At 42.6% G+C, this 27,502-nt stretch overlaps 2 protein-coding genes across 4 annotated transcripts in view; one reads left to right on the top strand and one right to left on the bottom strand.

The window, feature by feature from the left end:
• The window catches only part of LOC142571573 (centrosomal protein of 120 kDa-like), a 58,912-nt gene extending 44,022 nt beyond the window's left edge, over window positions 1-14,890 (bottom strand). For all 3 annotated transcript variants that reach the window (XR_012825904.1, XM_075680044.1, XM_075680045.1), the window contains exons 1-6: window positions 14,253-14,890; window positions 13,852-14,123; window positions 11,473-11,781; window positions 3,839-4,042; window positions 2,358-2,465; window positions 1,854-1,949 (exon numbers count right to left, since the gene is read on the bottom strand). Coding sequence is in view for 2 of the 3 variants with exons in the window: in XM_075680044.1 (XP_075536159.1) it covers window positions 1,854-1,949; window positions 2,358-2,465; window positions 3,839-4,042; window positions 11,473-11,781; window positions 13,852-14,123; window positions 14,253-14,292 (1,029 nt within the window). In the remaining variant the exon portion in view is untranslated. The remainder of the gene's footprint in view (window positions 1-1,853; window positions 1,950-2,357; window positions 2,466-3,838; window positions 4,043-11,472; window positions 11,782-13,851; window positions 14,124-14,252) is intronic.
• An 8-nt stretch (window positions 14,891-14,898) lies between these two features.
• Window positions 14,899-27,502, top strand: part of gish (casein kinase I gish) — a 78,569-nt gene continuing 65,965 nt past the window's right edge. The window contains exon 1 of the mRNA XM_075680048.1: window positions 14,899-15,374. Within this exon, the coding sequence (XP_075536163.1) occupies window positions 15,182-15,374 (193 nt within the window). The 5' untranslated portion in view covers window positions 14,899-15,181. The remainder of the gene's footprint in view (window positions 15,375-27,502) is intronic.

The following is a 27,502-nucleotide window of genomic DNA, read 5'->3' as shown; positions in this document are numbered from 1 at the left end:
AGTTTATCCAATCCGACCCCCCTCCCGGTGGGAATTGATGTAAGCGAAACTTACTGTGATGTTTGCATTCATTGACAATATTTGGCAGAGATGTTAACGATTTACGACAGTCGTGATGCGATGTGAAATGTTACCCTGCATACACCACTTGTGTTCGTCTTCGTAGTACACAACACACAGCAAAACGTGTTTGCTCAAGGCGTTTATGTGTGTCACAGTTTGTGGCCTGAAAGAAAGTTAGTAGTCATTCCTTCACAAGGGTGCATCGCATCATGGCTGAAGTGGTCATTTGGTGGACAACCTCTTTCATGTTGTTGTCTTGATTCTGCAGTGCTTTAGTGCGGCAGTGTCTACACGCTCTGTGTCAGTTGTTGGCATGTACAAACTTGCACAATGTTTATTTTTCGGAAATAGCAGGAACTTGCTGTAGCATACCTTGCCTCTTTTTACTATACTGTCTCCCCTTTGGGCTGTGGCACATAAGTACAAGCCTCTGCAGCTTCTGCAACGCTTTTCCAGAGGGCTAACATGTAATTACAGCCGTCCAGAAGGCATTGTGTCAATGGCCAGGGAGTTCCAGAGGGCACTATGACAATGCCCATGAAGTTCTCGCTGGAAAGGGCTTGCAGATGCCTCTCCCACTTCCCTGCCATCTACATTATACATGTTCTCAACCACACCCTGATGTGGCATGCAAGACAGTGACAACAGCAGCAGTGAAAAAGTTGAGGGAAGCAGCAAAGAAAGCTTCGCTTTAAAATAGTGTTGCGTGTTGCACAAATAAGAGAACAGAAAAAGAAAGAAAAAAGAAGAAAAGAGAAGAATGCTGCACAACAGAAACTAAATGTAGTTCAAGAAGTTTCAATCAATGTAATGCTGCTTCATTCTCTCATTTATGCACCCCCCCTCCCCCCACCTACCCTCTTCTGCTTGTTGGTGTTTGTCATCACATGGCGTGTGTACCCTGCCACCCAAGGGCTTATAAATGCAAGCCATTGTTAAAATTTTTCATAATAAATGCATTTCGAATTTCCCTTTTGTATTTTTAATGCCATGCAGTGAACCCACCACTTTGCTGTGACAGTTACAAGCACCAAGTTACAAGCACTGGCATTGGTAAATCCATCAGAGACTCCTGGAACCAATGGGAAAGATTTCAGGGGGTCATTAGTGACACCAATCACAAGCAAATGGGCAGACACTAATCAAGGAGCACAAGAACCAAGATAATGTTATGTACTTGTAGCACCACAACTATGCTTCAGGTACGTTATGTGCTATATGCAGGTTAGGAATGCGATGTACAGCAAAGTATGCAGAAAGCCAAGCATTTCTTTCTTTTGCCCCCCCCCCCCCTTTCAGTTCCTCTCTATCTAAGCAACACAGCTGTAGACTAAGTGACAAACACACTAACACCATGGAACTACTGCAAAGCCTGAAAGGCAAGTAGTGCCATCTCACCTGCTTTTTCGTGAATGAAATGATAGGTTTTAACATCCAAAGGCCACAGACATGCTGTGGGGGGGGGGTCTCCTCGATATTTTGAAAGCCTCTAACGCGCATTTTAACTGCTGTACATTACTTTTTATCCACTCGGCCCTTATTGGAACATGGCCACACGAGTCAGTAATCGAGCCATCACAACCTTTCACTCTGCAGCAGAGTACTCCAGACACTAAGCTATCATGCATGCTCTTCTGACATATGATGGTCATTAAAGGTGCATATCCAAAGTGGCCCCTGTAGACTCTTCTGGACTCTCTCAAAGACATCCGACAGCAGACAGACATCTTTAAGAAACACTGTATTAAACAGCAATAACTGAAAGGAAGAACAAAATCTAGCTAGCTTACCTCTTTTTCTGAAATCTCAACGTGGACGCCAACAATGGGCCTGTACTCATGTGGAATTCTGCTCACCAGAGCTTCATTGTGCGGAACAGGAGATAGCTGCATTAAGGGAAAAAAAAAAGATAAAATAAATAATGTTATATAGCATAGCTATGAGAGCAACGGTCATAGGTAACAGCCTGTCACCTTTCTTCAATTATCTTTTCTAACATATTATGAAGAAAAAAATTTAACAATATTCAGTTCAATATCCAAGCGCCAGTACTATTCTAAATATTCATAATATGCCGAATACAACAGTTTCGCTGTTCACAAAAGCCCAAAAATTTAATTTTTGGTAGCAGTGAGCACTTCATTTTACCTGTGTATTCAACAGCAACTGCAGCAAGAATGATTTCTCACTGCGTTTCCGAAAGTACAGCAAAAAAAAAAAATTTTTTTTGTAATATTTATACATATTGAGCAAGAAACAGAGAGCGAGCAGGCGTGCCAGCGCCATATTCTTGCCTGAAACAAGCCTTGCACAGAGACGAAGAACTTCGGAGAGCTCGCTGAGAAGTCGCCAAGAGGGATTTCTGTCTCCCCAATCACTGAATCAGCGGATGAAAGCAGTACCTGTGGACAGCCAGAAAGCCAGATATTTTTATCAGTGTCAGCAGATATCAGTGTCATACTCCTGCAGTTGAACCCACCTACAATGACACTTCACATAATGATCTATCAACTACAATGACCACACTTTGATTACGCAGTAGATTCGGGTCAAATGAAACTTGCTTACATGAAACTGCCAGCTAAATGGAATTAGAAAAGCAACTTTGGTTGGCAACCCCTGGATGCAACGTTAACCCGCTTCAGTCAAACAGTGCCCTCGTCTCTGTCAAGTAACTGTCGTGATATTTTTGTTCATCTTACTTTTTTTTTTCTTATTCTTTTCTGCTATCACTATTGTTTTAGCCACTCACAGGCACTGTCACAAGCATGCACATGCCCATGTGGATACACATGTGTATGCATGCAACAGCGTTTCTGTGAAACAAAATCTTTTTGTGAATGTGCTCATGAGGCTCAAGCAATGATCAACAATGACATACTTCTCACAATCAGCACTGCAAGGCGAAGAACTACACTAGATGCATACATATTTTTAATTACACAGAATTCTAACTGCCTGTGGCCGATAGTGCCACAAACATACTCCAGTTGATATCTTGACTAGGTGGAAGTTACTTGCACAGTACCAAACACAGCGTTCAATTACCTAGCAAAATTCACCTAATAATTTTTCAATTAATTACCGTACCATGCAAGTTCCAATTGCTCAACTTTGGCCAATAAGTGCTCGCTGAATGTTCACTTAATAGAAACGCTGTGGATTGCAACAGCATAGCAATATTTGTCAACAAAATGTGCCACAATAACAATGGTGCTTTGCTAATTTTGACCCAAAGTATGCGAGAGAAACTTCCGGGGAAAAGCATGAGGGAGATGCCAATGCATTTTTATGTTCCCTTGGGCATGGATAGTTCATTCCTGAACCCAGTCTCAGTACTTGTGCTAAAGAGACTACAGTACCCACTGCAGTGGCCGTGGTGTTATGTGGCTGAGGACAAGGTCATGGGTTCAATTCCCAGCTGCAGCAGCCTCATTTTGAGTGGAGCAGGATGCATAAATGCTCATGTGCCATGCTTTGGGTTCGCATTAAGGACATTGAAATGGTCATTTAAACCAGAGCCTCAAATGCGACATTTCTCATAATCAGTGAGTTAACTGCTTGGGAAGGTTAAACCCTATAATTTGATTCGATTTATTGTGCAAGTAATATGGGCCTCTACAAGTAATCAAGCTGAAGAGGTGAAATTGCACTTTTTGTTACATGTGACTGCACAAAAATCTGTACAGCCCTAAAAAAAATTATTAAGAGTAGAGCAGATGGCAGACACAATCAACACACAAGGAGCTGTTTATCACTCATCAGAGGGACATACCTGAAGAGTTGGATGAGCAGCGAAAAATCTGCGAAGTACAGGATCACTGCTACGAATGTGTAGAGATGCTCGCTCCGCTGGAAATTCTGGGCTTGCCAAGCTTGGAAATGCTTCTGTAGCTACTTCATGCCCAAGCAAGTGATAAATGAAATGGTATGGACCACCTTGGCCAGCCGACGGCTTGTTCCCTGAGCATTCTTGAAGCTGTAGAGGTCACAGGACAATCATTTACTGCACCTGACACTACATCATGGAAGTATAAACCAAGGTCAAACGTGATGGTCAGAGATTGTACTTTCCAACTGTAGTGAAAAGACATTTCCTCTCCTTGTCCGAACTCAAATGATAGTTATAACAGGAATTAAAAAGACAAAAAATAGTTTAAAGGTGAAAGGAAGTCTGATATGTTTTTATTTTTTTTTTGTCACTATGGACATGCTGGCTTTAAATGAACATAAAAAACAAATACACACATACCAGTTTTGCACTGTGCAGCAATTTTTATAGTACTCATCACAATACAAGGCAGCTGTATTTGCACATGGCTCACATGTTTATGTGTCTCAATTTTTTATAATACTCAATGCGGCTGGCTGCTGTTATTCTGCATTCAGAAACTCCAAAAGGTGCCTGTGCCTCCTCTATAGGCAACCTTCAGATGTAACTCTAGCGACGACGAGGGTGCCTCTAGCGGCAACACGAGTATAATTTGAGATTCACAGCAGAAGCTGGGGCCACAGAGAGTTAATATACTGGCAGCACTGGCCAATGTTTCTAAAATGCTGGCAGCGGCAGCGGCATTATACAGAGTACGGCTAAGTTCCTCGCTTTGTTTTATTCTGGATCATTTACATTTCAACCAAAAACCGAGGTTCTCAATGTAAACTGCAATAATTCTGCACCCAAACTGTGAAACCTACTGTGCGGTAGGGTGCAAGAGTGTTTACAGCAACACTCCAGACACGAAGTTTTTTGCTGGCATGGATATCAGAGAAGCAATGGCCAAAGCACTGTACCCAGCTGGTTCATGAAGAAAGTCAGCTACATGCTCGGTATTTTCGTGGAACTTGTTTTTATGACAAACAGGCGCATTGTAGAGCTACTTGTGGTATGTTTTTTTTCCACTCCGTGGTGCGTGTTTTGTTCAGGAGACAGGGCGTAATGTGCACAAAGTTGACGAAAGTAAACTTGAATGCAAACGGCTGATGGGTGGCACTCGGACATTAAAACCATGACTTAGGCCAGCAAATATACCCCCACTACATTGCCAGGACTGCCATTAACAGTCGTTAATTATTTTGAAAAATTTTGGAACAAGCAAACACGCATGTGGCATGGCACTGACAGTGATATGACGACATCTTGGACGCCCCCGTACCTAGGTAGATGTTCTTCCTTAAAAATTTTTTATGGCATTACGAAGGGCTCACATTGTAAAGCATGCATCCTTGACCATCCGCCAAGGGTTTACTTGCACACATGATGAACTACTGCGTTTTGCAAAGGAACAGCTGATGTTTTGGAATGGCTGAAGCGGAGCTTGTCGAAGTGACAAATGTGCTTTAGTATGCTTCACCTCAGTACAAACCTGTAATAAGTTGAAAGATAATGATCAGACAAAGGCGAGCTTGACACATAGGGTTACCACCTCTGTGATGGTTATAGAAACGTCATCCAGAACAGAAAATCAACCCAACCACACAAACTTCTTTGCTGCGGACAAGAACCTTGACATCATCGTTGCTCCTGCTTCTCCGACAAAAAAAATTTTAACTGAGTACTGGCTTTTTTCCATTCAGAAAGCAGCACTTTATCATCATAGGCAGGATATCAAGTAATGCTAGTTTGAAAAGTTGTTCATTTCTGCAAGGAGCATATATGACTAGCGGGCCTTCAGTGTCCCCCATATCATTGGCCTGGCCTCACTACACCAACCTGGCCTCACTACACCTGGCCTCACTACACCACAGTGAACACTAGCCTTCTTCAAAAGTGCAGCTACCCACCAATTAAGCCGTTCTAGCTTTACTAGATTCTGATTTTGGCTCATGAATCTCCAAAAGTCTGATATGCTCTCCACAATAAAAGAGCACTTCAGGCATGTCACTGACTTGTGCACGAGTTCAACATTATCTTGTGAAAGTGCAGAGCAACAGCAGCAGTCTGTTAACACTTTCTTGCAACACCGTTTTTGCAGTGCCTCGAATTCTTCAGTTGTTAACCTGAAAAAAAGAACTCAATGCACATGATGCTGCAACTTAGTTCTATAATAAATTTCGGCCTTGTGGCTGCACTGATTATAGTTTGAGGAACGCATGTCCTGATGGTTTTGAAACCGCCTGCAAGAGCCACCTCTTCGACTTTGTAGATGTGGCTTTCTGTAAACATGAGCTTTCCCTTAAGGTTAGCACTAAGAATGGATGCGTCTGCGTCTCGCAGTTTGAGGAATCATGTTGGTTTGAACACAGACATGCTGTTTGCTTTCATAACGAGCACCGCGCCAACTTTGCACACCGATTTTCAACTTGCCAAAGGAGTCACCCTCTCCATCTCATAACCATCGCCTCCGAGATTGCGCACTGCCTGACCTCAGAGGCAATGCTCCAACAAATGTCAGAATGGCTGATTGGTGGCAGTTTTCAACAGCCAATGACGGTGCTGCCTAACAATGTGCACTGTGCCTATAGCAATTTCAGTGAACTGTAACTTGACAGCATTAATTAATAGAAACGATATTCAATAATTTTAGTTCTTCCAATTCCTGCATCTTTAAAACAAACTTGCAAACATTTAACTGGGGCTCAGTGGCATAGCCAGAAATTTAATTTGGGAGGGGCTTACGTTGCAGCTCGGCCTCCTCCTTATAGAATTTGTCGAGGGATCAAATGCATGAATAATAACTGCATTTCCATTGCCAAAGATGCAGCAATCTTGAACGCTATGTACTCTCAAGACAAGTAAAATATGTATTTTTTAATAAAATAATATACTCGTATGTCCCAAAAGTTGTTCCTGAAATAACTGATATCAATGCTTCCACGTTTTTTGTCTATTTAACAAGTAAAGAAAATATCACACGAACTTTAGAACTATATCAGTTAGAAACTAGCAAAGCAGTGCATGCTGCTGATATGAAAAATGTAAAGGCCATGAAATGAAGAAGTTGAGGACAAATATTTTAATGAAACTTCGTTATTCAAGAACTCTGTTTACATTTTTGTACACATGCAACCGCCAGGGAAAAATCTCAATGACGCTATCTTTTGTTCCACTGTATTGTGCAGGAGCAGCTGTCAGCGGTCATGTATTGTGAGCTATCGCACCGAAATTATAGTTGCAACAGAGAACACGTATAAAAAGCAGGAGTTTTGAAAAATATACAAGGGCAAGTCAAATGAAAGTGAGCAAATGCAAATATATGACAAACGAGGTACTTTACTTAAAAGTAGTCTACATGAGCATTTAGACATTTGTCCCACTGACTAACAAGTCATATGATTCCTGTCTCATAAAATTCCTTGGGTTGCTGCTTCAAAAGTCTGTAACTGACTCTTTCACGTCATCGTCCGACACAAATCTGGTTTCCTTAAGCTGTTTTTTCAACTGCCACAAAATGTGAAAGTCACAAGGCGACAGGTTTGGGCTGTATGGCAGATGTTGCAGCATTTCCCACTTGAACTTTGCCAGTTTTAGTTTACCACATCAGCGACGTGGGGACAGGCATTGTGGTGCAGCAAGATGACCCCATTCATCAATTTTCCACATGGTTTGTTCTTGATTGCGAAGCACAGCCGGTCCGGCGTTTCAGAATAATGGAAAGGATTGATAGTCTTTCCAGGTTTAGCCCCTGACGATCGAAAAAAAAAGTCAACATCCTTCGGGCGAAAATGACGACCTTTGCTTCCTTTGGGTGTGGTGAATTTGAATGTTTGCACAGTAAGCTTTGCCGTCGTGTTTCAGGCTCGTAGTAGTGGCACTACGATTCATCCCCATTTACAATTGCGGACAAGAAGGCGTCACCCTCATTGTGATAACCGGATTAGATGAGTCAAGGCAGCGTCGAACCTCTCCATTTTCTGGTGGTGGTTCAAAAGCTTGGGCATTCATTGCGTACACAAGAGCCGATAAGCGAGAGGTTCATGAATCATGGTGTGAACTGAACCATGACTGATGTTCATACGCTCTGTCAGTTCATCAATGCTTATGCTCTGTTCTTGTCTAATCAGCTCATCAACCTTTGAAATTATGTTGGGGGTGATTGCACGGTGGCTTGGCCTGGTCTTGGATCATCTTTGCAATTTTCACGCCCTTCTTTGAACAGTTTGCTCTGATGCTTCACCGCGGCCAATGGAATGCAATGTTCAACGTACACGGCAGCCATACGGTGACTAATTTCTTTTTAGGAAACACCTTCAGTTGTCAAAAACCTCATGACACCACGCTGTTCAATTTTTGGAGCATCCATTATGTCATGCAACCATGTTCAACCCAGTGTATGAAAGCATTAAAGAACATTTATCCTCACACCTGCGTGGCACTTTTGTAAGTGAGCTGCCTGTGTGCTACGCGCATGCCTCGCAGATAATGAACCGAACCATTATTGCACGAGGTGAGTTGGCTCACAACTAATTTGACTTGTCCCCATACATTAGAAATGCGAAGAGTATACAAATGCGAAAATACGGCTTGATAAAGAGCAAAAAAGAGTCAGTGGAAACAAAGTTCACTGCATGCATGCACAAAACCTCGCAACAAGATATTTAAAAAAAAACGTATAAGTCTCCAATAAATCTACATATCTAAGAAAAAGTCACTGTATATAATGCGTCAAAGAAGGCAAATAAGCATGTTGTGCAATCACAGATTTATAGACCACAGAATCCTAAGGCCTGCCCCCCCACTCCCTTCCCTTCCTCTGATGTATCGCGCGCGACGGAAGGCGGTGCACATCCTCCCCGCTTTTCGCCCTTGCACACACAAGACTGAGCCACCATCATCGGCTCAACTATGCCTCCCCCCCCCTCCATGCTTTCACTCGCAGATACACCATGTGGCGCGCGGTCACAATGTTATCACCCTTGGAATTTATACGGAACATGACGGCGATGGCAGGAATGCGCCTGGAGTGTCCATATAAATGCTATCGCAATAATATAATAAGAGTATCCAGCAACTGAAATGTCCTGTGGCCCATTACTTCCCAAAAAAGAAGAAGTAACAAAATCGAACTTTCACCATGCGACAATTTCCTACACCGCAACAATGTCTTTTTTTTCTTTTGTGGGGCGGAGGCACTGAAATGGAAAAAAAGAAACCCGCAAAGGAAAGCGTGTTGGCCACAATCGAATGCCTACTTTGGGCACCTAATGCGGCTACCAAAGGAATATAGAGGAAAAGGTGAGACGCTTGGTCCACAGAGAACCATATGCCTACTGCTCAGTATCCTACACCGGCGAGACAAGACTTTCCGGAGAAGTTGCGCTCAAGCGAACGCGCTGCGATCCATCGAGTCCCCACAGTGATGGCGGTGAGTGACCATTGTTTCTTTTTCTCATCTGCTAGCCAGAAAGCGTCCAAAGCTCTGCCAGGCAAGAATCCACTTGACCAGAGAAAAACGAATGCGCACTGAAGTGCGCTATACGGTGGTCGGGGCAACACGAGAAAAATGCATATGCTCTGGCTGGCTCTGGCAGCCCGCAGGTAGCAAGAACAAGAAAACTGAAAAGGCTGAATGCGTGTATGTAAATAAAATTCAAAGTAGAAAAAAATTAATAAGAACGTAGTTACCTTTGCTGGCTTTAGCGTCTTGACATGGATGGTTTGGCGCAGGTGAAAAGAATGTTGATATTCTTTTCTGTGACATGACGGCACAAATGAACCACCACAACACTTCGTCTAATCCGAACTCGCTGCGTGCTTTGTCAACTTGTCTGATAGTGTATTGATTTGGCTTGTCTCGTTGTATGGTCCGATGTACGATTTTAGAAAAGCCAATCCACCTTTGGCATCAACTGTTTATAACAACATTAAACACACAAAGGTCTGAAATTGAAAATCTAAAGCACGACTTTGGAAATGCCAATGCACTTTTCGCATCAAAAGTCTCTGAGAACTGTATACCCATAAAGTATCGAAAATTAAATCCATGCGCTCCGTAGATTCCGAGGCCTTCACGAGATGCCAGGACGAGCCCTCTCGCCATCAAAATGCCCTTGAAACTTTGTGCTTGGATGGGGCTCCTTGCATTATGTGACTCCAGGTGCATGGGCACTGCCATGAAATCCAGCCTGAGTTCACAATGTTTGCGCCGAAATGTATTTTCGAGTGTGAAAAAGGCATTCTAGACAAAATGCAGAATGATTTCCGCCGCCAGGGATCATTTTGGCTGGCGGTGCAGGATAGCAAGAAAAAAATTTGTTGGGGGGGGGGGGAGCTGAAGACCTGAAGACCCAACCCCCCCACACCCCTGCTGGGGCTGACTTGAATGATAAAACCCTTCCACTCTGCCAACTAACTTTCAGACAAAATGTGTTTTGAACTTAAACTAACCAAGGTTAATCAGAAACTTTATGTTTGGGAGCGAAACTGGCTCCTTCATGGGAATTGACGTAGCAAGAGGTGCAGGCGTGGAACACTTATAAGTACTGCTGTGACAAAGCCATCTTGCCCCTAAAGAAGGACCCAAACTGTCTTCAAAATATGAGGTTTTCGAATAAATTTCGGTTATAAGCTAATCATAGCAGTATGACAAGGAATCATAGCAGTACAAATGCATTGGAATACTCTTTCATTACTTTACACATTTTTGTGTACTTAATTTAAATAAATCTTTATCATACTGCACTTGGTTTTAAGCAGGTAAACTTACAGCAAGAGGCCCTTCCAGCTGCCCTATCTCATGAAACTGCAGCAACAATGTTTCACCTATTTTGTTCTATAGCTTACTGTTGTTCTGCAGGCACCAAGGGAACATAAAGACGGCCATCAAAGTGCATGTAGCAATGCACTCATGCACAGAATAATGACAGTAATGACACACATTTTAAAATTGTATAATTTATACTGCAGGTTTCTTGCATGCAAAAGGATAACATTTAGAAAATATGATCGTTGAGAAACACTATAAGTGTTTCCCAACGATCATACTTTCTAAATGTTATCAATAAGTGACTTATTGATATTTTAATTTGTTTACTAATGTGAAAATACCAGACCTGGCATTACCAACGTTACTGTGAAGTCATGACACCAAATAAAATGTTGTAATGTTATGTAACAAAATGAATAGTTGGGATGATGTTGCTTATAAAAATTAAACAAGAGGGCTGTGCACATCTTTTTTTATGCTCCCATGCGGCAGTTGCAACACTTGCAGTAATGAAGCAAGCTGGTGTATTATGACGTCATGACAAACCCAACTCCCAAGTACCAAAATAGAACTAGTTTGTAGCAAAAAGTACTAATAGCAAATTATTTAGGGTGCTCTGACACTTGCCAGTGTTTCTTCTTTGTTTCTAGGACGTACAGTGTTCAGACCTCTATTTAATAAAACAATCACAACTCAAAAGTGTCATGCCAGCACTCCTTTAAAAGAAGATTCCTGAAAAGTGGACCACAAGAAAATACAGGCTCACATGATTTAGGTTTGCAGCAAATGCAATGGTGACTGTGAAGACATACAGCGCCGTGGGGTGCTTGCCGATCTCATAGCAGCCATCTTTCAGATTGAGGCGGGGGGTCAAGTCCTCAAGGTCAGTTCCTGCTGCTTGGTCAGCTGGATGCTGTGCAACCACACGCTGCAACCTCACATCTGCTTGAGCAGGCTCTGCAGAAGCTAGAGCAGGGGCATCCGGAACAGTGTCCTCCTCCAGATGCAGCCCTACATGAACCTCTGGCTTGACTCCATGGTATTTGTTGTTCAGTAACTGATGCCATTTTGCATTCTGCAAGAAGGACAGCAAAGGCCACTTTTAACAAGAATATTGGTTTGCAGAATATTACATAAATGTGGATGGAAGCAGGAGGTACAACCTTTGAATTCCAAGATGGCTGCAATATCTTAAATAAAAATTACATTATGGGGATTTACATGCCAAAAACACAATTCGATTATGAGACACGCCATAGTGGGGGACTCCGGAAATTTGAACAACCTGTGGTTCTTTAACGTGCACCTAAATTTAAGTACATGGGTGTGTTGCATTTAGCCCCCCATCGAAATGTGGCAGCAGGATTCGATCTCGGGACCTCATGCTTAGCAGCCCAACACCATAACCACTAAGCAACCATGGCTGCAATACTATATGTCCCCCATTACCTTACTCATTTTGGAAGCAAGTGTTTAAGACTAGTGTAATATGATTGGTATAGTTTTGCATCTGAAAAGTTAAGTTTGGCTATGAAGGCTTCTGTAGTATGGTCTCAGCATTAGTCCTGCCCACCTCATGTTCTTACACATGTGCTGAAAGCTCGATTTGTAAGCATGTTTTTGTCCTGGCCCTGTTGGAATGCAGATGCAAATGGAAACCGAAACCACAACTTCATGTTTAGCAGCACCACAAACAGAGTCACTGTGTTGGATGGCTCAAATCAGTAAGTTGTTCAGTGTGGCATTTAAACATTCAGCCTGGCAACAAACTTGCATCTTTCTTAGGGTAGAATACAATCCTGCAGAAATATTTCAATATGTGTTACACTGTGCAATGAAAAAAGAAAGCTAGACTGACGATGTCATGTGTGAAATTAAATGTAAGAGCCGAATGCTTCTCCCTTGAGTTTTTACTGAAGCCATTGTAGTGCAAAGAAACAGGGACAAAGGAGAGGGCAGTACACCACAGGCGCTAGCTCACAACTGGTTTATTGGGTCGCCCCAGAAGAACAAGAAAGAATAGATATACACAGTATAGCACATGCGTACATGTTCATGGCAAAGAAAAAGAAAATTCAAAAAGGCATGTGCCGCTACCTAATAAGCAGATCGATGTGTCGATTGATGGGGTGACCCAATAAGCCGGTTGTTAGTGCCCATGCTGCACTTTCCTCTTTTTTGCCCGAGTTTCTTTGCGCTACAATGGCTTCAATACATATCAACTACTAGCTTGCCCAAGAAGAAGTCTTACTGCATTTCCTTAAGTTGCTGACACATCACATTTTGTGCCATCCATATCTCATGTACTGAGCTAAAGAAGGATGTTTGCACAAGATTGCAGCTTTAACACAACCAGTCATGCAACTACAAGTATTCTGCAAGCTTTAGTTACGTCAGGATGAGTTTCACAAATATATTATGGTGCAGCATAGCCAGCTTTACCGGGAATATGTCTGATGCTACTGTGGACCATTATCTGTTACAATGCCATTAAAGTATGGTATTCTCAATATTAGGCTCCCACATTCTTCTTAAGAGATGCCGTGCACTTGTCAACATCTTCAAGTTCCTTACCATAATGGAATGCTAAACTGCTGCCATAATGTTTTCCTACATTTAGTGTGCCCACTTTGTGCCTGTTTGGTCATTATCTTTCTCGCAACCACTGAATGCAGCAATAACTTGATTATCCATTACTCCACAATCTGTCTGCCTTGACTTTCAAGACAGTTACTGTTCTTTCAACCTGCAACATGTGCTTCTCAAGACCTGGGCCACTTCTGAGAGCATCTTGCATTCAGTATAGCACCAGCCTCAGAATTGACAAGTTGAGGGTTCAATTCCATAACCAATTATTCAGCGGTGCATAGCCTTCTTCACTTTCCTCCATTTCATTGTGACCGTTAACAGATGGTGCCTGAAGAGTCTACAACTATTATGCTTAAAAAGACTGCACAGTAACACAATCCATTTCTTGCCTTCCAAGCAAGAAATGGAGCTCACGAAATGGCGTAATCTGCGAGTGAGCTCCGCATGCACAAAAAAGAAAGATGTATAAATATATAGTAATAATCAAAAATACAATGTTGTAGTTACTGAAACATTTTTTGGCACGACCGCAGATGCAGAATGTGATGTCACTCACCCTTACACTCTCCGGAATGCCGCGTATCTCGAGCACCACGTACCCTATGCGATCCTTCTTTCTTGATGAGCGCTCAACTACAAAGCACTGCAGCTTTACAGGTGTCCTGTGAAGCCTGTGCACATGAAGACCTCGGCGATCTACGCCCCATGCCAACTCCGTGTTGAAGTTCGGATTACAGGAGTGTGGCACAGGGTCTGTGGTCAGCACTTCACCGTCGAAGCTGGCTTCTATCACAATGTCACACCCTTGCCTGACTGGGAAACGTCTTCCTGTAAGTAAATGTACACATGCGTATTCAAAAAATGTTCGAAAGAGAAATTTTAGCTGTGGCACCTAGATACATGCTGTAATGCAAAGCTCCCACTACGCTATTTCTCAGCGTGCTACAAGTGTCTCACCTTCCAGGATCGAAGTGACGATGAGATAATTTTTGTTCATGCTGGCTCATCAATGATAAAAGATGCAGGCGATATTTACAGCTCACTAAACTAGTTGTCGTCGACGGAAACATCTAACTACCAACAACATTCAAGCGAAGCGCTGTTTTGAATGTTTACAGGAAACGTTTGCCGCCGCCTAGTGTTGTGCGGCAGAACATGTAACTAGACTAGGAAGCGGTTGCTGCAGCTTCTCGTTCCTCCGGTGGTCTCGCGTCACCTGTGCTATAGCGAAAATGTGAGTCTGTGCATTATACTAGGAGCGGTACCAAACACTGGTCGTGTTAGGCTCCTGTCAAAAATTTATTTCCTAAATCTAGCGTAATACATACAGGAGCTCGCTCCGGTGTGCACCGGAAGTTGGTTTGTTTATGAGGTGATTTCGCAGCGGAGTTCCGAAACATCCGAAGCCGTTTTTCTGAAATCGTAGCGGTGTAGTGAGTTGAAAATGCACGACTGACGATCTGTTTAGTGATGAACTGACGTCTCAAGAGAAAGTTGTGAAGCTTCTGCCATCGTTACTGTTCCTTTACACTGCAAAGTGGTTGCGGAAGGTTGTGGCCAAGAGTTCCTCGGGAAATGCATTCTGGGTAGGTTGGGCCCAGTTTCATGGAGTATTCTGGCTTTGTTGTGGATAGAGGCCCAGTGCGTCGTTGTGATTTAAGAAAGAAAAGCCATTTCGAGCGGTGTCTGTGCGTAGTTTGGCACACGAGAACAGGAGTCAACTCTTCGCTGGGTGTCGGGCTGTGATGGAAGTTCAGTTCAACACGCTACCGTCATCAAACTTCCACCCATGACATCGCCAGCTAGCGCCATAGCCACTCGCTGCCAGAGCAGTAGGCTAAGCCTAGTGCCTAAGCCTAACTTTCTCGGCGTTCCCGGCCGCAGGGATGCAAAGACGTGATTCCCGGGAGCCCCGAGACGAAACTCCCAAGCGTGCATCCAAAACGACGGCCGCCGCAAGAGCTATGCATTCGCAGACAAGGCCAACGGGATCGAGCAACTCCGGTGTTTTGATGGTGGGACCCAACTTCAAAGTGGGCAAAAAAATCGGCTGCGGCAACTTCGGAGAGCTACGACTAGGTAAGTCACTGTGTCATCATCTTTGTTTTAATTATGATTAATTCACACTTTAGCCTCGTGTACACCGAGGTGCAAGCAAGCAAAGCCGGTGGAACTTCAAGCACTGCAAAATTGTATGTGTGTTGCCCCGATGTGATGCGAAACAACCTTGTCCGGCGAAATCCTGTCGGCGGTTTCTCTGTTTCGATCCTAACGAAACAAGTCCCGTCTCTTTGTGAACTCGGTGTTGTGTTACACCTTTACGCTTCTATAGCTTAATACGTAACAATCTAACGCCTTCAGAAGTTTGGGCGCTCTCTAGTGTGGTAGTTTGTGTAGGCCGCGGTTTCTCATTTGCCACCGGGCCCTTCATCGCAAACTAATTTCCTTGCGGGCTTTGCTTTCGTGTTAAACGCGGTTTAGGATTCCCTCGCTCGTTCTGTAGTGTGTACTGCCGAACGCAACTAGTCTATAGCCCCATCAACTCAATGGCAAATAAAAGAAAAACAAAAGTAAGAAGAAAATCGCGAAGTTTAGGACGCCACGGATAATCGTGTTGCGACATGTTGCTGAGGCCGCCTGCCCCCGCATGAGAACGCTAACCTTTTAACTCGGGGGACTGAGAGAAAGCGACGAAGTGAGCCAGCTCGTTTTGGATGGGCTCCAGCGCGAACGGTTTTCGTTCCACGGAAGCAAGCAACGCGCGTGTGGGCCATTTACTGCTGCGACGGGCAGGCCCGCATCTTACGTGCTAGCCGTGATCGATTTGTGCGTCGCGCGGTGCTGGGGCCTTATCGCGCATCTTTTATTTGCTCTCTTCGGAGTAGAGCTCCCCGAAAAGAAGACCCTATTGAGCCGCGGCATCGCGAGCTGACGTCATTAAGCGAAGTATGACTTGGACGTTCGCCCGAGATTTTCGATCTGTCAGGTTGCGCCGGCAACTTAAACCTCTCGCTGCCAGCCCGTCCGCCCGCATTGTGCGCCCCGTTTCGAATCACTTTTTTGACCCGCGAACTGCAGCGAGTGCGGGTGGCCCGTCCTTCATGCCGCGCGCTAGTTTTCCGAACACTAAACTCCTAGCGCAGGGAAGCATGCAGCAACCGTCGCTCAGAGCTGAGCTTCCCTGGGTGTAACAGGTGTAACAGCCTTCCCCATCGCTAGCAGGGTCGAAACGAGGGGGAAGTGCGCCGCTCTTTAACTGCAATAGATGTTATGCATCATTTGGCGTGACCCCGGTCGGTGGAAAAAACTAGCCTGCGTGACGCACGGTACACCGGTGTCACCACACCGTCCGCGTCGGGAACCGCGTTTGCGCGACAACGCGTTTATAAAGTGCCCTCGAACGACGACGGAATTGCCTGCATGCACACTACGCTTCGCTGCGAGGAAGCGCGTGCACTGTTCCGTTGCTGGCGCCGAAAACGGTCGCAGTCATTGTAGTTGCGCCGTCCGGAAGGGCCACTCCTATTGTTTCGCTGCACTGACTCCCTGCGCTTCTGCGCCAGCGGCTCGGGCTCACGGATGGTCGGGGCTTGCTTCGAACAAAAATTCAATTTGTGGCTCTCCTTGCTCACAGACCCGAAGTCGGTCTGCCGTGAGCTTTCGTTGTTGCAAGGCCGCACTTTCGCTCCGACAGTGACCCTGGGAAACACACTGGAGTACAAAAACAAACGTTTTTGCTACTTACTCTCTGCCAGATCTCATTTTGTTTCAGGAAAAGACAAAAAGACAGACGTCAGCATAAGCGAAATAAACGTTTAACGGGGTGTCTGTTTGAACAGAATTGCTTCATGCATCAGTTGATGTTACAATGGACTTCACACTCTTTTTTTTTTTACATTAACTATTGCTTTTATTGGTTGCAATATCTGCTGTTAACGCCATATTCTCATTACCATCATGAGGTTGTAAAGTTCCTGCCTGTAAAAACTTCAGACAGCAGCCCTTTTGCATTCTTTCGAGGCTATTCTCACTCAGCTCACTGAGATGACAGCATGTGGTGTTTTGCATTTGTTTTTGTTGTTCTCTGACCCCGTTTCAAGTTTTTCCTGAGTGGTAATGACAGTGCTGTGACATCCCCCCTCCTTTTTTATTATGTGTGTTTGCAGGTTAGCCTTTGCTTTCCTTTGTTCTTTTTTTCTTTTCACCTATTTATCTCTGCCTGGGCATTGTTCTTTGAAGCCACAGGGGAGAGTAAAGGAAGGGTAGAGGAAGCACTGGGAAACTGCTCTTTGTTGAGCTGCTTTGGCATTTTGAGAGTGATACCTTGTGCACAAATGAAGAGATCGGAGGGGAGGCGGTAGCAAAAATCAATTTGTAGCTCATTGTCAAGTTTGGGACTTAATTTTTTGTCTTATTGCCTCCATAGCATTTCTTCACTGTTGACGAAGTTCTTCACGCTACTCTCAAATATTTGAAGTATTAGCAATAAACGGACTAGACAAAACTTACCAGCATTGTAAATTGACTTTTTAATAAGCTTTGAGATACAGCCACATAGGTTCATTGGATTTGTAAATGTACAGCACCTTGTCTTTAATGTGATTGTTAGCGTGGGATTCACAAAAGGTTTGAAGATTATGCAATTGGTGGACTGGGACGTAGCTCGGCAAGCATTAAACATATAGAGTAAACTTGCTCAGTTCACAACCACATGGGCCTTGTGTGGTGGTAGCAAGGAAGGATAATAACCGTGCCACACAGGCATAAAAAATGACATTCATTTGTTAGTTCATTAAGTTCCCTAATTACATTTTTTCAGCAGAGCTGCGACACGTCCAAATTTTAATGACATTCGATGTGGTGGTGTCAGTGACAGCATGTTCTGAAGTGAGAAATTTTAAGGCACCAAATAAAAAGTTGATATGCATTTACGAGTTTACTTTGCACCCTCACGAATAGTGAATTTTAAAAGCAGACATACTATAGTGCTGTTAGCTTGAGTTTATTGCCGTCTTTCAAAACATTTCAACCCACCGTAGCAACTTCGGCCATTCAAAGTCCAATCTAAAGCCCAAAATCAAAATGGTACTTGACCTGTCGAAGCCATTCTAAGGCTGACCCGGGGGTGTTCACCAAGTACAACTCCTTGCAGGCGCGTTGGAGCTGAAAGTTATGTATAAATTATTTTTTACATGGTAGAGACTGTTCAAGATACTTCAGTTATACTGCACTACACAATCTATGTAGTCGAGGGTATACATTTCTCAGTCAAATGAGTTCTGGTGAATGCATTACATAAGAAATAACATTAAGGCAAATGGCATTAGGTTTGTCCATGTGGCATCACGCAAATGGATTAAAATTTGCCATTAGCAAGCCCACATAGCACGGGTATAAGATGGTTCTCAAAGAATGTTGCACAATTTTCAAGACAAACAGCCTTGTCAAGCTGGTTTATCTATCATAGAACTGTACTGATGATTTACTGGCATCAGATGGCTTAGGAGCTTTAATAGAATGTCTTGGAGAGACCAGTAATCGCGTCTTCTTGATGGTGGTGCTGATAACTCGAGAGGATGTTTCATCTTTATTGAAGGCAATGGCATGTAGGCAGTAAAGATAATTATAAATGCTACTTCGACTCTGGTGTTTCATTTGACATTGTCTTTGCCCCCTACAGCAGAACTTTGTGTTATAGCCTTCGCTTTTCATTCCTTTTACTCACTGACAATGAATGATAGACTCTTAGCCTTGTTTCACAGAGTGAAAGCCTTGTTCAGTCATACTGGTGGTGAAAGTACTTTAGTAATGTGCAAGTGCCTAAGGAGATAAGGAATCACACATTGCTAAATGCCGTAGCATTTTTACTTTGCTGCAATTGCATAATTAGTGCTTTTCACATGGCCTCCTGTGTTCAGTCAGTCTGTGGAAAGCATCCCATGTTTCCCTTTTTTGGTACCTTTTCCAACCACCTCTTTTACCCCATGTGTGTACAAATGAGCAGCCAGCAACCATAAGGCATTTGTGTGCCACTCTTGTTTTGGTCACCATTGCCAATTCTGCTTCATTGGTGGCCTTGTTGACTGCAGCGTCGTTCCCGAAGTCCCCCTGAGACAAAGGGCTCTGCGTGTGCTTATTTGCAGCCAAAAAGATAGAAAGGGTGCCAAGGGCATCCGCACAGTTGCAGATTATTGGTTTGCCCTCTGGGCCGTCAGGATTCACTCCAAATCCAATAATCTGACAGTGTCCTGAAGCCTCAAGAAAGCCTAGTGCAGCTGTGTTGTGTTATACTTTTTTCTTACTTCTTTCTTGACACATTGGAGACTGCACTGTGTTGCTAACTGCCAGATTCATTGGCAGTGATGCAAGGTGGAACTCCCTTACATGTAGCTGTCTGCACTTGATAAGGGTTTTAGTGTTTAAAAAGTGCAGATACTTTCTTCCTTTCTTTCTTTTTCATCTTTTTTTTTCTCCCTAATGGGGTAAGGACAAAGTAGGGGACTGTCTTAGTGGTCAATTAGTGGGGAAAGTGAAGCAGAGCATTAGGGGTTCTTGTAAGCTATATCCAACTGTAGTTGTGGACACGCTTAGTGCAAAGGAGCTATGTATGTAGAAAGCTCATGTAGACTAGTAAGCTTTTTTTTTTCTTTTTACATTACTGTGTGCACGTTTTGCATGAATGTGGATGCCATTGAAATGTCAAGAATGCATAATCAAAGCTGAAAATGCTGAGGCGAGTGCAGAAGTGATGTAATAAAAGCAGCTTCTTTATATTGAGTAGCTTGCCTTAGATAACAACGCACAGGTTGGCTACAAAAAATATTTCAGTACTGTTTAATGCTATGGTATGCATGTGCAAATAACATAATCGCCTTAGATTGAGCATTGGTCATTAGTTAGTTGCAAATACAGAAGAGTGAGCATGATCACCTGTAAACTGTATTCAATATCGGCCCAATTCTATCTGTTTAACCACCTACACAATGTTTTCTTTTGTTTCACAATTATATCCATCTTTTTTTTTTCTTTTCTGAGGGGTGGTGGGGGTGGCTTTTGAAGCTCAGCTGCATACAAACATTATAGAAAAGCAGAACTGTAACATGCTGAGAAAATATTCCAGCAAAGTGCTATAGATGAGCAAGCTATGCATTGACAATATGGAGATTTAGTTTAACATTAGTGTAACAACAGAGTTAAAGGAACTAGTGTTATCGTTCTGCATACAAGCTTTGCAGAAAGTAAATTTTAGTATAGCATGATAGAGTAGTGTTATGCATGCTTAGTGCACATAAGTTATTTTATCTATTTGCCAAGCTTTGCGTGTACGTCAGTAAAGTCAGAGGCAGCACAATGGCATCACTCTTTAGTATGAAACGCCTCTAACAATTCACGCGCCGTGGTGTCCCTGCTTCTTGAAAAAATCCGTGTCTTGTCCAGGCGTGGCTCACACTGATGTCAATTGCAGTGCTTAGGCAAATGTGCTCCGTCTTTACCTTTCAGTGACAGCTCATGTTCCTGTGCACGCTCATTTACGCATCACCCAGTCTGGCCTTAGGAAGAAGCAGGGAAACCCCAACACATGAATTGTTAGAGACGTTTCATATTAAAGAGTGAGGTTCGTCTTGTATTAGTGACACATCAGTTTTGCATGCAGAAAGAAGGTATTTTGATAGCTGGCTGTGATTAGGGTGTTGCGCAGATGAAGCTGTTTGGTATGTTGTGCATTCGCCTGCATGTATATATTCCATGTGATACAGTAGAGAATAAGCAGTCGAAGGTTGGTGCCCCCTTGTTTTCTTCCATCCTTCCTTGTTTGTGTCAAAGCGATCATACTTATAGTCTACTCAGCTTAATGACAGATAGGAGCGCGTTGTACTTTCCATGCCTGCAGATACACGGCGAGATCAGTACAAGCCTGTCATCCATGGTTTCATAAATAATCCATTCTCAGAGGCCATATGCCATTGCATATAGCTCTTAACTTCACTGATAGGTGGTGCTGCCATCTCGAAAATTTTGAAGCAAGATCAGGATGCCTTAGACCACGTAGTTATAAAGCGAGGTATGCTAAGGAAGACGGAGCTTGTGCTTGCTGCGGTAAAGGTAGGGAAATGATGGAACCTGTTTCATTAGAATGTAAAGATATCTACCCAGCTGTCAGTTTAAGCTCCTCTGGCCTCCTTAAAGCCCTTGGGTTCAGGGATAGCAGGGAGAAAGTAAACATGTCTGCAGTGGTGATTAGTAAAATGCGATTGGAGGTTTGGTGGCAGAAAAGTAGGGAGAGCACAAACAATGGAGGCATACAAAAACAAAGTTCCCAATAGTTCTCCGCGAAATTCATCAAATTTTTCTAGAGCTCAATAAACGTTTTTCCTCCTCCTCCCAATAGTCATTCCGAAAGTTTGATGCTGGGAATTCTTCGTATGGTGTTCTCACTTTTTTTTTCCCCCAAAATAGATAGGACACAAGGCAATATAAAAACAAGCTTGATGGTGCAACCCACCGCCTTATTTCAAAGCAGACGCTCATAGAGTCTATCTATTCCTTTATCAACGCCTTCGAAATGGGAACCAATCTCAAAAACGACACAAGGTTATCCCACAATACTCGTATCAAAGCAGCCTGAGAATAAGTGAAAGCCTTTTACACATTCATTTGCTATGAACTAAGTTAATCCTACAAAAACAAAGCCAAATTCAGTTCCAAGCAGGCAGGCGTGACGGCCGCTATGTCTTGCGTAAACTAAGTAAACCACGCAAAGACGATAATGTTAAATCTGATAAATGATGTGCATACGCTAAACACTGCGGGTCGTTTAGCATTTTGGGCATGCACATTTTTATCTCGCTGTTCCACTAAGACCGCTACGATGTTAAGCACACTATACTAAACCTGTCTAATATAACAAACTTTTATTGTGTAGCATGATGCAGCAGTGGTTTTTCTGTTTTTACACCCTGACAAAAGCTGAATTTTGATCATCGCTAAAACTCGAATGGCACATAGCCACTGCTTTTACTTTTTCGCATGTTTAATGCGCGTGTAGCACCCATCTGTGAGGGCCCAACATGAAGCAACACTGTCTCACAAAAGCTTTCCTCTAAATTGTACTGAAATGACGTGGTGCTGCCATTTGTGATTAGCGCATGAAAATGAAAGGGGCAGCTCTAACATTGCAACACAATGCAGGCTTAATACAAGTCTACATGCCATGATCCGTTAATTTTGAATGGTTTGGATAAGCATATTGCAAGATTAGCACATTTGACATACACCTATAGCCTGTGCATCTTTTCTGAAAACATCTGCTGTGGTGCTCTTTGGCCTATCTTGCTTTACACCATAAAATAAGTGTAAGATATCTTCACACACACTCTCAGCTCATATCCTTGCCTAGTGTAAACAAGTGTCGGGCAGATTGTGTAGAGCACCGATCACCTTGGACTTTCCGTATTTTGCACTGGCTTTCAGAACTTTGTGTTTATAAAAAGATGAAAATTTGAATTTGAATTCATTTTCTTCATGAAATGAAGGAAATGAATTTAGCACTTTAGCTGCACCTTAGATGGCAGCACTGCTGTCACGTATATTGTAGCATTCTCATGTATTTGAGTCCCTGTGTATTTTGTAATGTGTAGCTCTTGTCTATGGGTGGAACTGTTCACCAATGTCAACCAAACAGCCACAATCTGTGACACCTTTGGTGCTAGTTTTTTGGCCTCTGCTCCCAGTAAAGGCCACTTTTTAGCATTGCAGGAGTGTTCTGAAGCACTCCAGCTTTAGTGCATGATGATGATATTGAGGTCTGTTTTAAAGTAATAAAAGTGCCATTTAGCTTATTGTTTTGCTCTTTTACTCACTTTGCTACCTTTTGCTTAGAGCTATTTTTGTGTGTGTGTGTGTGCGTGCGTGTGTGTGTGTGTGTGTGTGTGTGTGTGTGTGTGTGTGTGTGTGTGTGTGTGTGTGTGTGTGTGTGTGTGGTTCATAATTTTCATGAGCAGTAATGTGCAGCTTCAGTAATTTTATGTTGCTATTTATTATGGTTAATATTGTTTCATACCTCTTTTCTGAAGTTCCTTCTTGCTATGATATTGAGGCAGTGTGTATTTTGAAATTGGTTGAAGTTTATTAATCTAGAACTGACACTGTTCATTGCTGTAATATGACTAATTGTACATAGTCTCAAATTCCTTTATTTATTATGGATAACTGTGGGTACATTATTTTGTAGTAATAGCTGACACTGGCAGTAAAAGGCAGCAGATGGCTTGAGAAGCATTCAACTGTATTTAATGGCACGAGAACCTCAGACCTTCAAAATCATTGTGTAAGGCAGCAAAACACTAGTCCTTAAATATTTATATTTGTTTTTAACCTTGTAGGTCAATATAACACGGAGTATGGTCACATTCAAAATTTTGTTCTCGGCATTAAAAAAGAAGTTCCAAATATCAAGATATAAATAACCTTTGTAGAAATGTATATTTTTTACAAAGCTTTTGGGAGTTTTTTGTATAGGATTGAGTATAAAAACAGTTTTACTACTATTTACATTTCTATACAAAAAGCTGTTTAGCAAGATAAATGGGATGTATTTGTGCCACTAACACTAAACGGTCTTTAAAAAAACTGGATGCATTGCTGCATAAACTGATTACTGCATAAACCGCACTGTAAAGATTGCATTTTTTGAGCAAGTTCATAGGTTGAGAAAGGCTGGGTACCCGCTCGCTGTGATGCTGGCGTCGTGCGCTAGACTAATGAAAGAACTTAAAAAGGATAAAGGACAATGCACAAAGAAACAAAGGCAGAAGGATGTCGCTTCCAAGGTTTCAGTGATTCCGTATGTGCACGGCCTTTCACACAGACTTAAAAACGTGGCTGGTAGTTATGCAGTAAAAGTGGTATTTTCGGCAAAAAACAAAATAGGTAGTGTGTGTTCTAAGGTTAAAAAGAAGTTCGAAAGTAAGGATGATGTAAAGAAAGAATGTAGTGTTAAACATCCGCGCAAGAACCAATTTGTTGATTGCTCGAAGAATGTTGTGTATCAGATTCCTATGACGTGTGGTCATGTGTACGTAGGGCAGACTGCGAGATGCATTAACACGAGGTTGAGGGAGCACTTGTATAGTCTGAAAGGTCGCCCTAGTACGCATTTGGCAATGCATTGCCAAGAACATGATTGCTCACCTTGTCTTAGTAGCACAGACATTTTGTATAGGTATAGGAATCAAACCACTAGGGAAATTGTGGAAGCACACTGGATTGAAAAACAAAAAGAAAAATGCATCAGCCATCCTTCTGTTTCATTGTTAGATAAAGAAAATTCGCTTCTATCTTCACATCTTTAACGCATTTTATTGTAAGTGGTTGTTTTATGCACCTTGCTGTTTTTAGGTTGACCGGGTTGCTTTTGTCCTCGTCTTTTTATCACAAGTGTTATATGTACTATTGACGTACTCTCTTGACTTGATCGCGCAGATCAGCGGATATCATATGCGCTATAGGCGTGCTCTGTTGACTAGATCGCGCAGATCTGTTGGTATTTAAGCAGGTAGTTCTTCAAAAATAAAACCAGTTGTTAGAAAGCGCTCTTCCTTGTGTTGCCCCTATTCTTCGTCCCTGTTTGTTAGCGCACAAAAAGTTTTAAGATGACACAATGCACAGGCAAGTTGCACAGCACACACCATAGACAAAAAGTTATTGTGCACTTTTCGTCAATGCTTCGAACACCAATAGCATCTGAGCCTTTCTTAACATGCAAGACTTTGCACATACATTGACAAGGACGAGTTTTGCACTCTAGCCTCAAGATACAAAAATGGGTGCAACTAAATGTGTAAATCTAAATGTGGGAAAGAGGAATGTTTTGCGGGGCACCTTGAAAAGTTTCCTCTTGCGAGCAAGTGAGGGCCAAATCCAGTAGGCCTTCCAACGAGAACAATTTTTCCAGCTCTTGCACACTTGTCACTGCCTAGTACCCGCTCCTAAAACTATTCTTGCATGAAGTGTTGAAAGCTTGTGAAGAAGGACAGCACCTAACAAATGAAATTTAGTGTTATGTTAATGCTGAGAAGTCTTTTCACACATGTATCAAATTGGGACATATATGTCCCAGTGGCATACTTGGCAACTCTCCCGAGTTGCCCGGGAGAGGGATCCTGAATTCCTCCCGGTCCTCCCGATTGTACGGGCACAGGCATAAATCTCCCCAAAAGTTGTCCCAAACATCACTGCGAAAAAATATAAAATGTGTCATGCAGCACAACTGTAACGTAATTGAAATTGTATACTAGGTAGCTAGCTGACATGAGATTTAAATACAAAGCATTTGTGTGTAAGCAGTGTAGGCCTAACAAGTCTAACTTGGTTCAGTTAATATTGAGGAATCCGTTGAGGGGTACGAGTGTGGCAAGCGTCAAATGTGCATCGCATTATGGCCATGTTTTTTGAAATCAGCTCTGCCGCAGTACAGTAGTGTTATCGCAGATGCATGAGCAAAATATTGCAGTGAAGCATACTGAGAGCGGAAAGGCTACACTGTCATGGGACGGGGTCAGTGTTCCTTAACTGTACATGCACATACTGTCTCCAGTCACAGTACGAGCGCTGAGACTCTAATAACTGTATTGACAGCCATTCAGTACTGTTTCTAATGTTACTGTGGCCCAAGAAAAAATTTTGGCTTTTTTTGTTGGCGTTATTCTCTCCCCCCTCCCCTCCAGAACACATACGCACGTTTTTCCACTCGGTGAATCTCCCAAATTTTGAGGTTCGTGGGTTGTCAAGTATTCACTGGTCTTACAGAGGGTTAATGAATGCATGCTTGAAAATCCTATGACTCTTAAAATACTACAACAAAGAGAGAAAGAGAATATACAATGTGTTGCACATTGGCGATTATCGAAATATTGCCGAGGCATGCTAAGCAACATTAATATTTCTTTACGTAGAACATTATCTTTGACATAAAATCTTCAAGAATACTCACCTCAGTGCCATACTTTTGAAAGAGCACGGATGCTCATTATATAGAAGTTCATGTGGGCCGGAAAGTGACCACAAATTCTCAATAAAGGTCTTTCTTTAATTTGTACCATATACTATTGATTTCAAGCGTCAAATACTAGCCATAGAATTTAATGATTTTACATAATTGGTTATAAACATGATTGTCATGACACCCTTAACTTTCTTTCATCATCTCCATGTAGTTGATGCTGTTGAAATCGTTAATGTATTTGAGAAACTTTAGAGGAGCGAAGGTAGGATGCAGATGGCTTTGAAATGGAGCCTGTTATTTATTTTTTTACACTGAAACATGTAGCTCATGCCTAGCTCATGCTTATAACTTTGCTTTCAGATGCTAGATTTCCTGAATAATTCATGACTGCAAGAGTAACGGTGGTGCATAACTGAGGGTATAGATGGAATTTATATAACTTCAGATCACTCGCCGTGCTTTCAAGCTGTAATAGCTGTTGTACTTTATGAATTTAGGATATGCGACTTCAGTAAAGGGTTATTACAAAATGAACTGTGGAACACCTTAGGTGCTCTAAAAAATAAAGTCAGAGTACTACCACTTTTACAGAAACTCTGTTGGTCTGGTGGAACTAAAAGTTTAAATAACTTCAGTTTTGTTATTAAAGAAGGGAAGAGAGCGTTTGCCATGCCTCGCATGTGAGCTCTGCATAGTTGCATGTCAGAACTCTGTTGCACTAAATATATGCGAAGTGCACTGGCTCGCTTTGTCATGCTTTTGGGTCTTACATTCAATGCATTTACACCTGAATGGTTTGTAAAGATGGAGGCTCTATGCTTATAAGTGAAGCAATTGAGGACTGTGCAAATACAGGAAACATGTCTATTTTGCACTATCATCCTAGCACATCTAAACTAACACAGACACTTGTATTCCTCATAAGCATGCAAATCATATTCTGGCAATAAAAAGGGAAGCACTGAGGGATGCTAAACTGACAGAAGGCTATTCTAAAAGTTTCTGCCTTTCTACTGCAAGAAAAGTGGCTTGTTAGAGAATACAAATGTTAAACTGCCATTTGCGCAATTTTGCGCCTCAACCATAGTACAATGCGTTTTATTGTGCAACATATTCAATGTGGCATTTCCACTCATTGAAGTGGCGTGCGGGCCAGGGATCCTCCAGCCACATTGATGAGTACATCTGGTAGTAAGAATGAAGG

Source organism: Dermacentor variabilis, chromosome 2 (genome assembly GCF_050947875.1).
Source record: "Dermacentor variabilis isolate Ectoservices chromosome 2, ASM5094787v1, whole genome shotgun sequence".
Taxonomy (NCBI): Eukaryota; Metazoa; Arthropoda; class Arachnida; order Ixodida; family Ixodidae; genus Dermacentor; species Dermacentor variabilis.
This window is presented reverse-complemented; position numbering and strand designations above follow the sequence as displayed.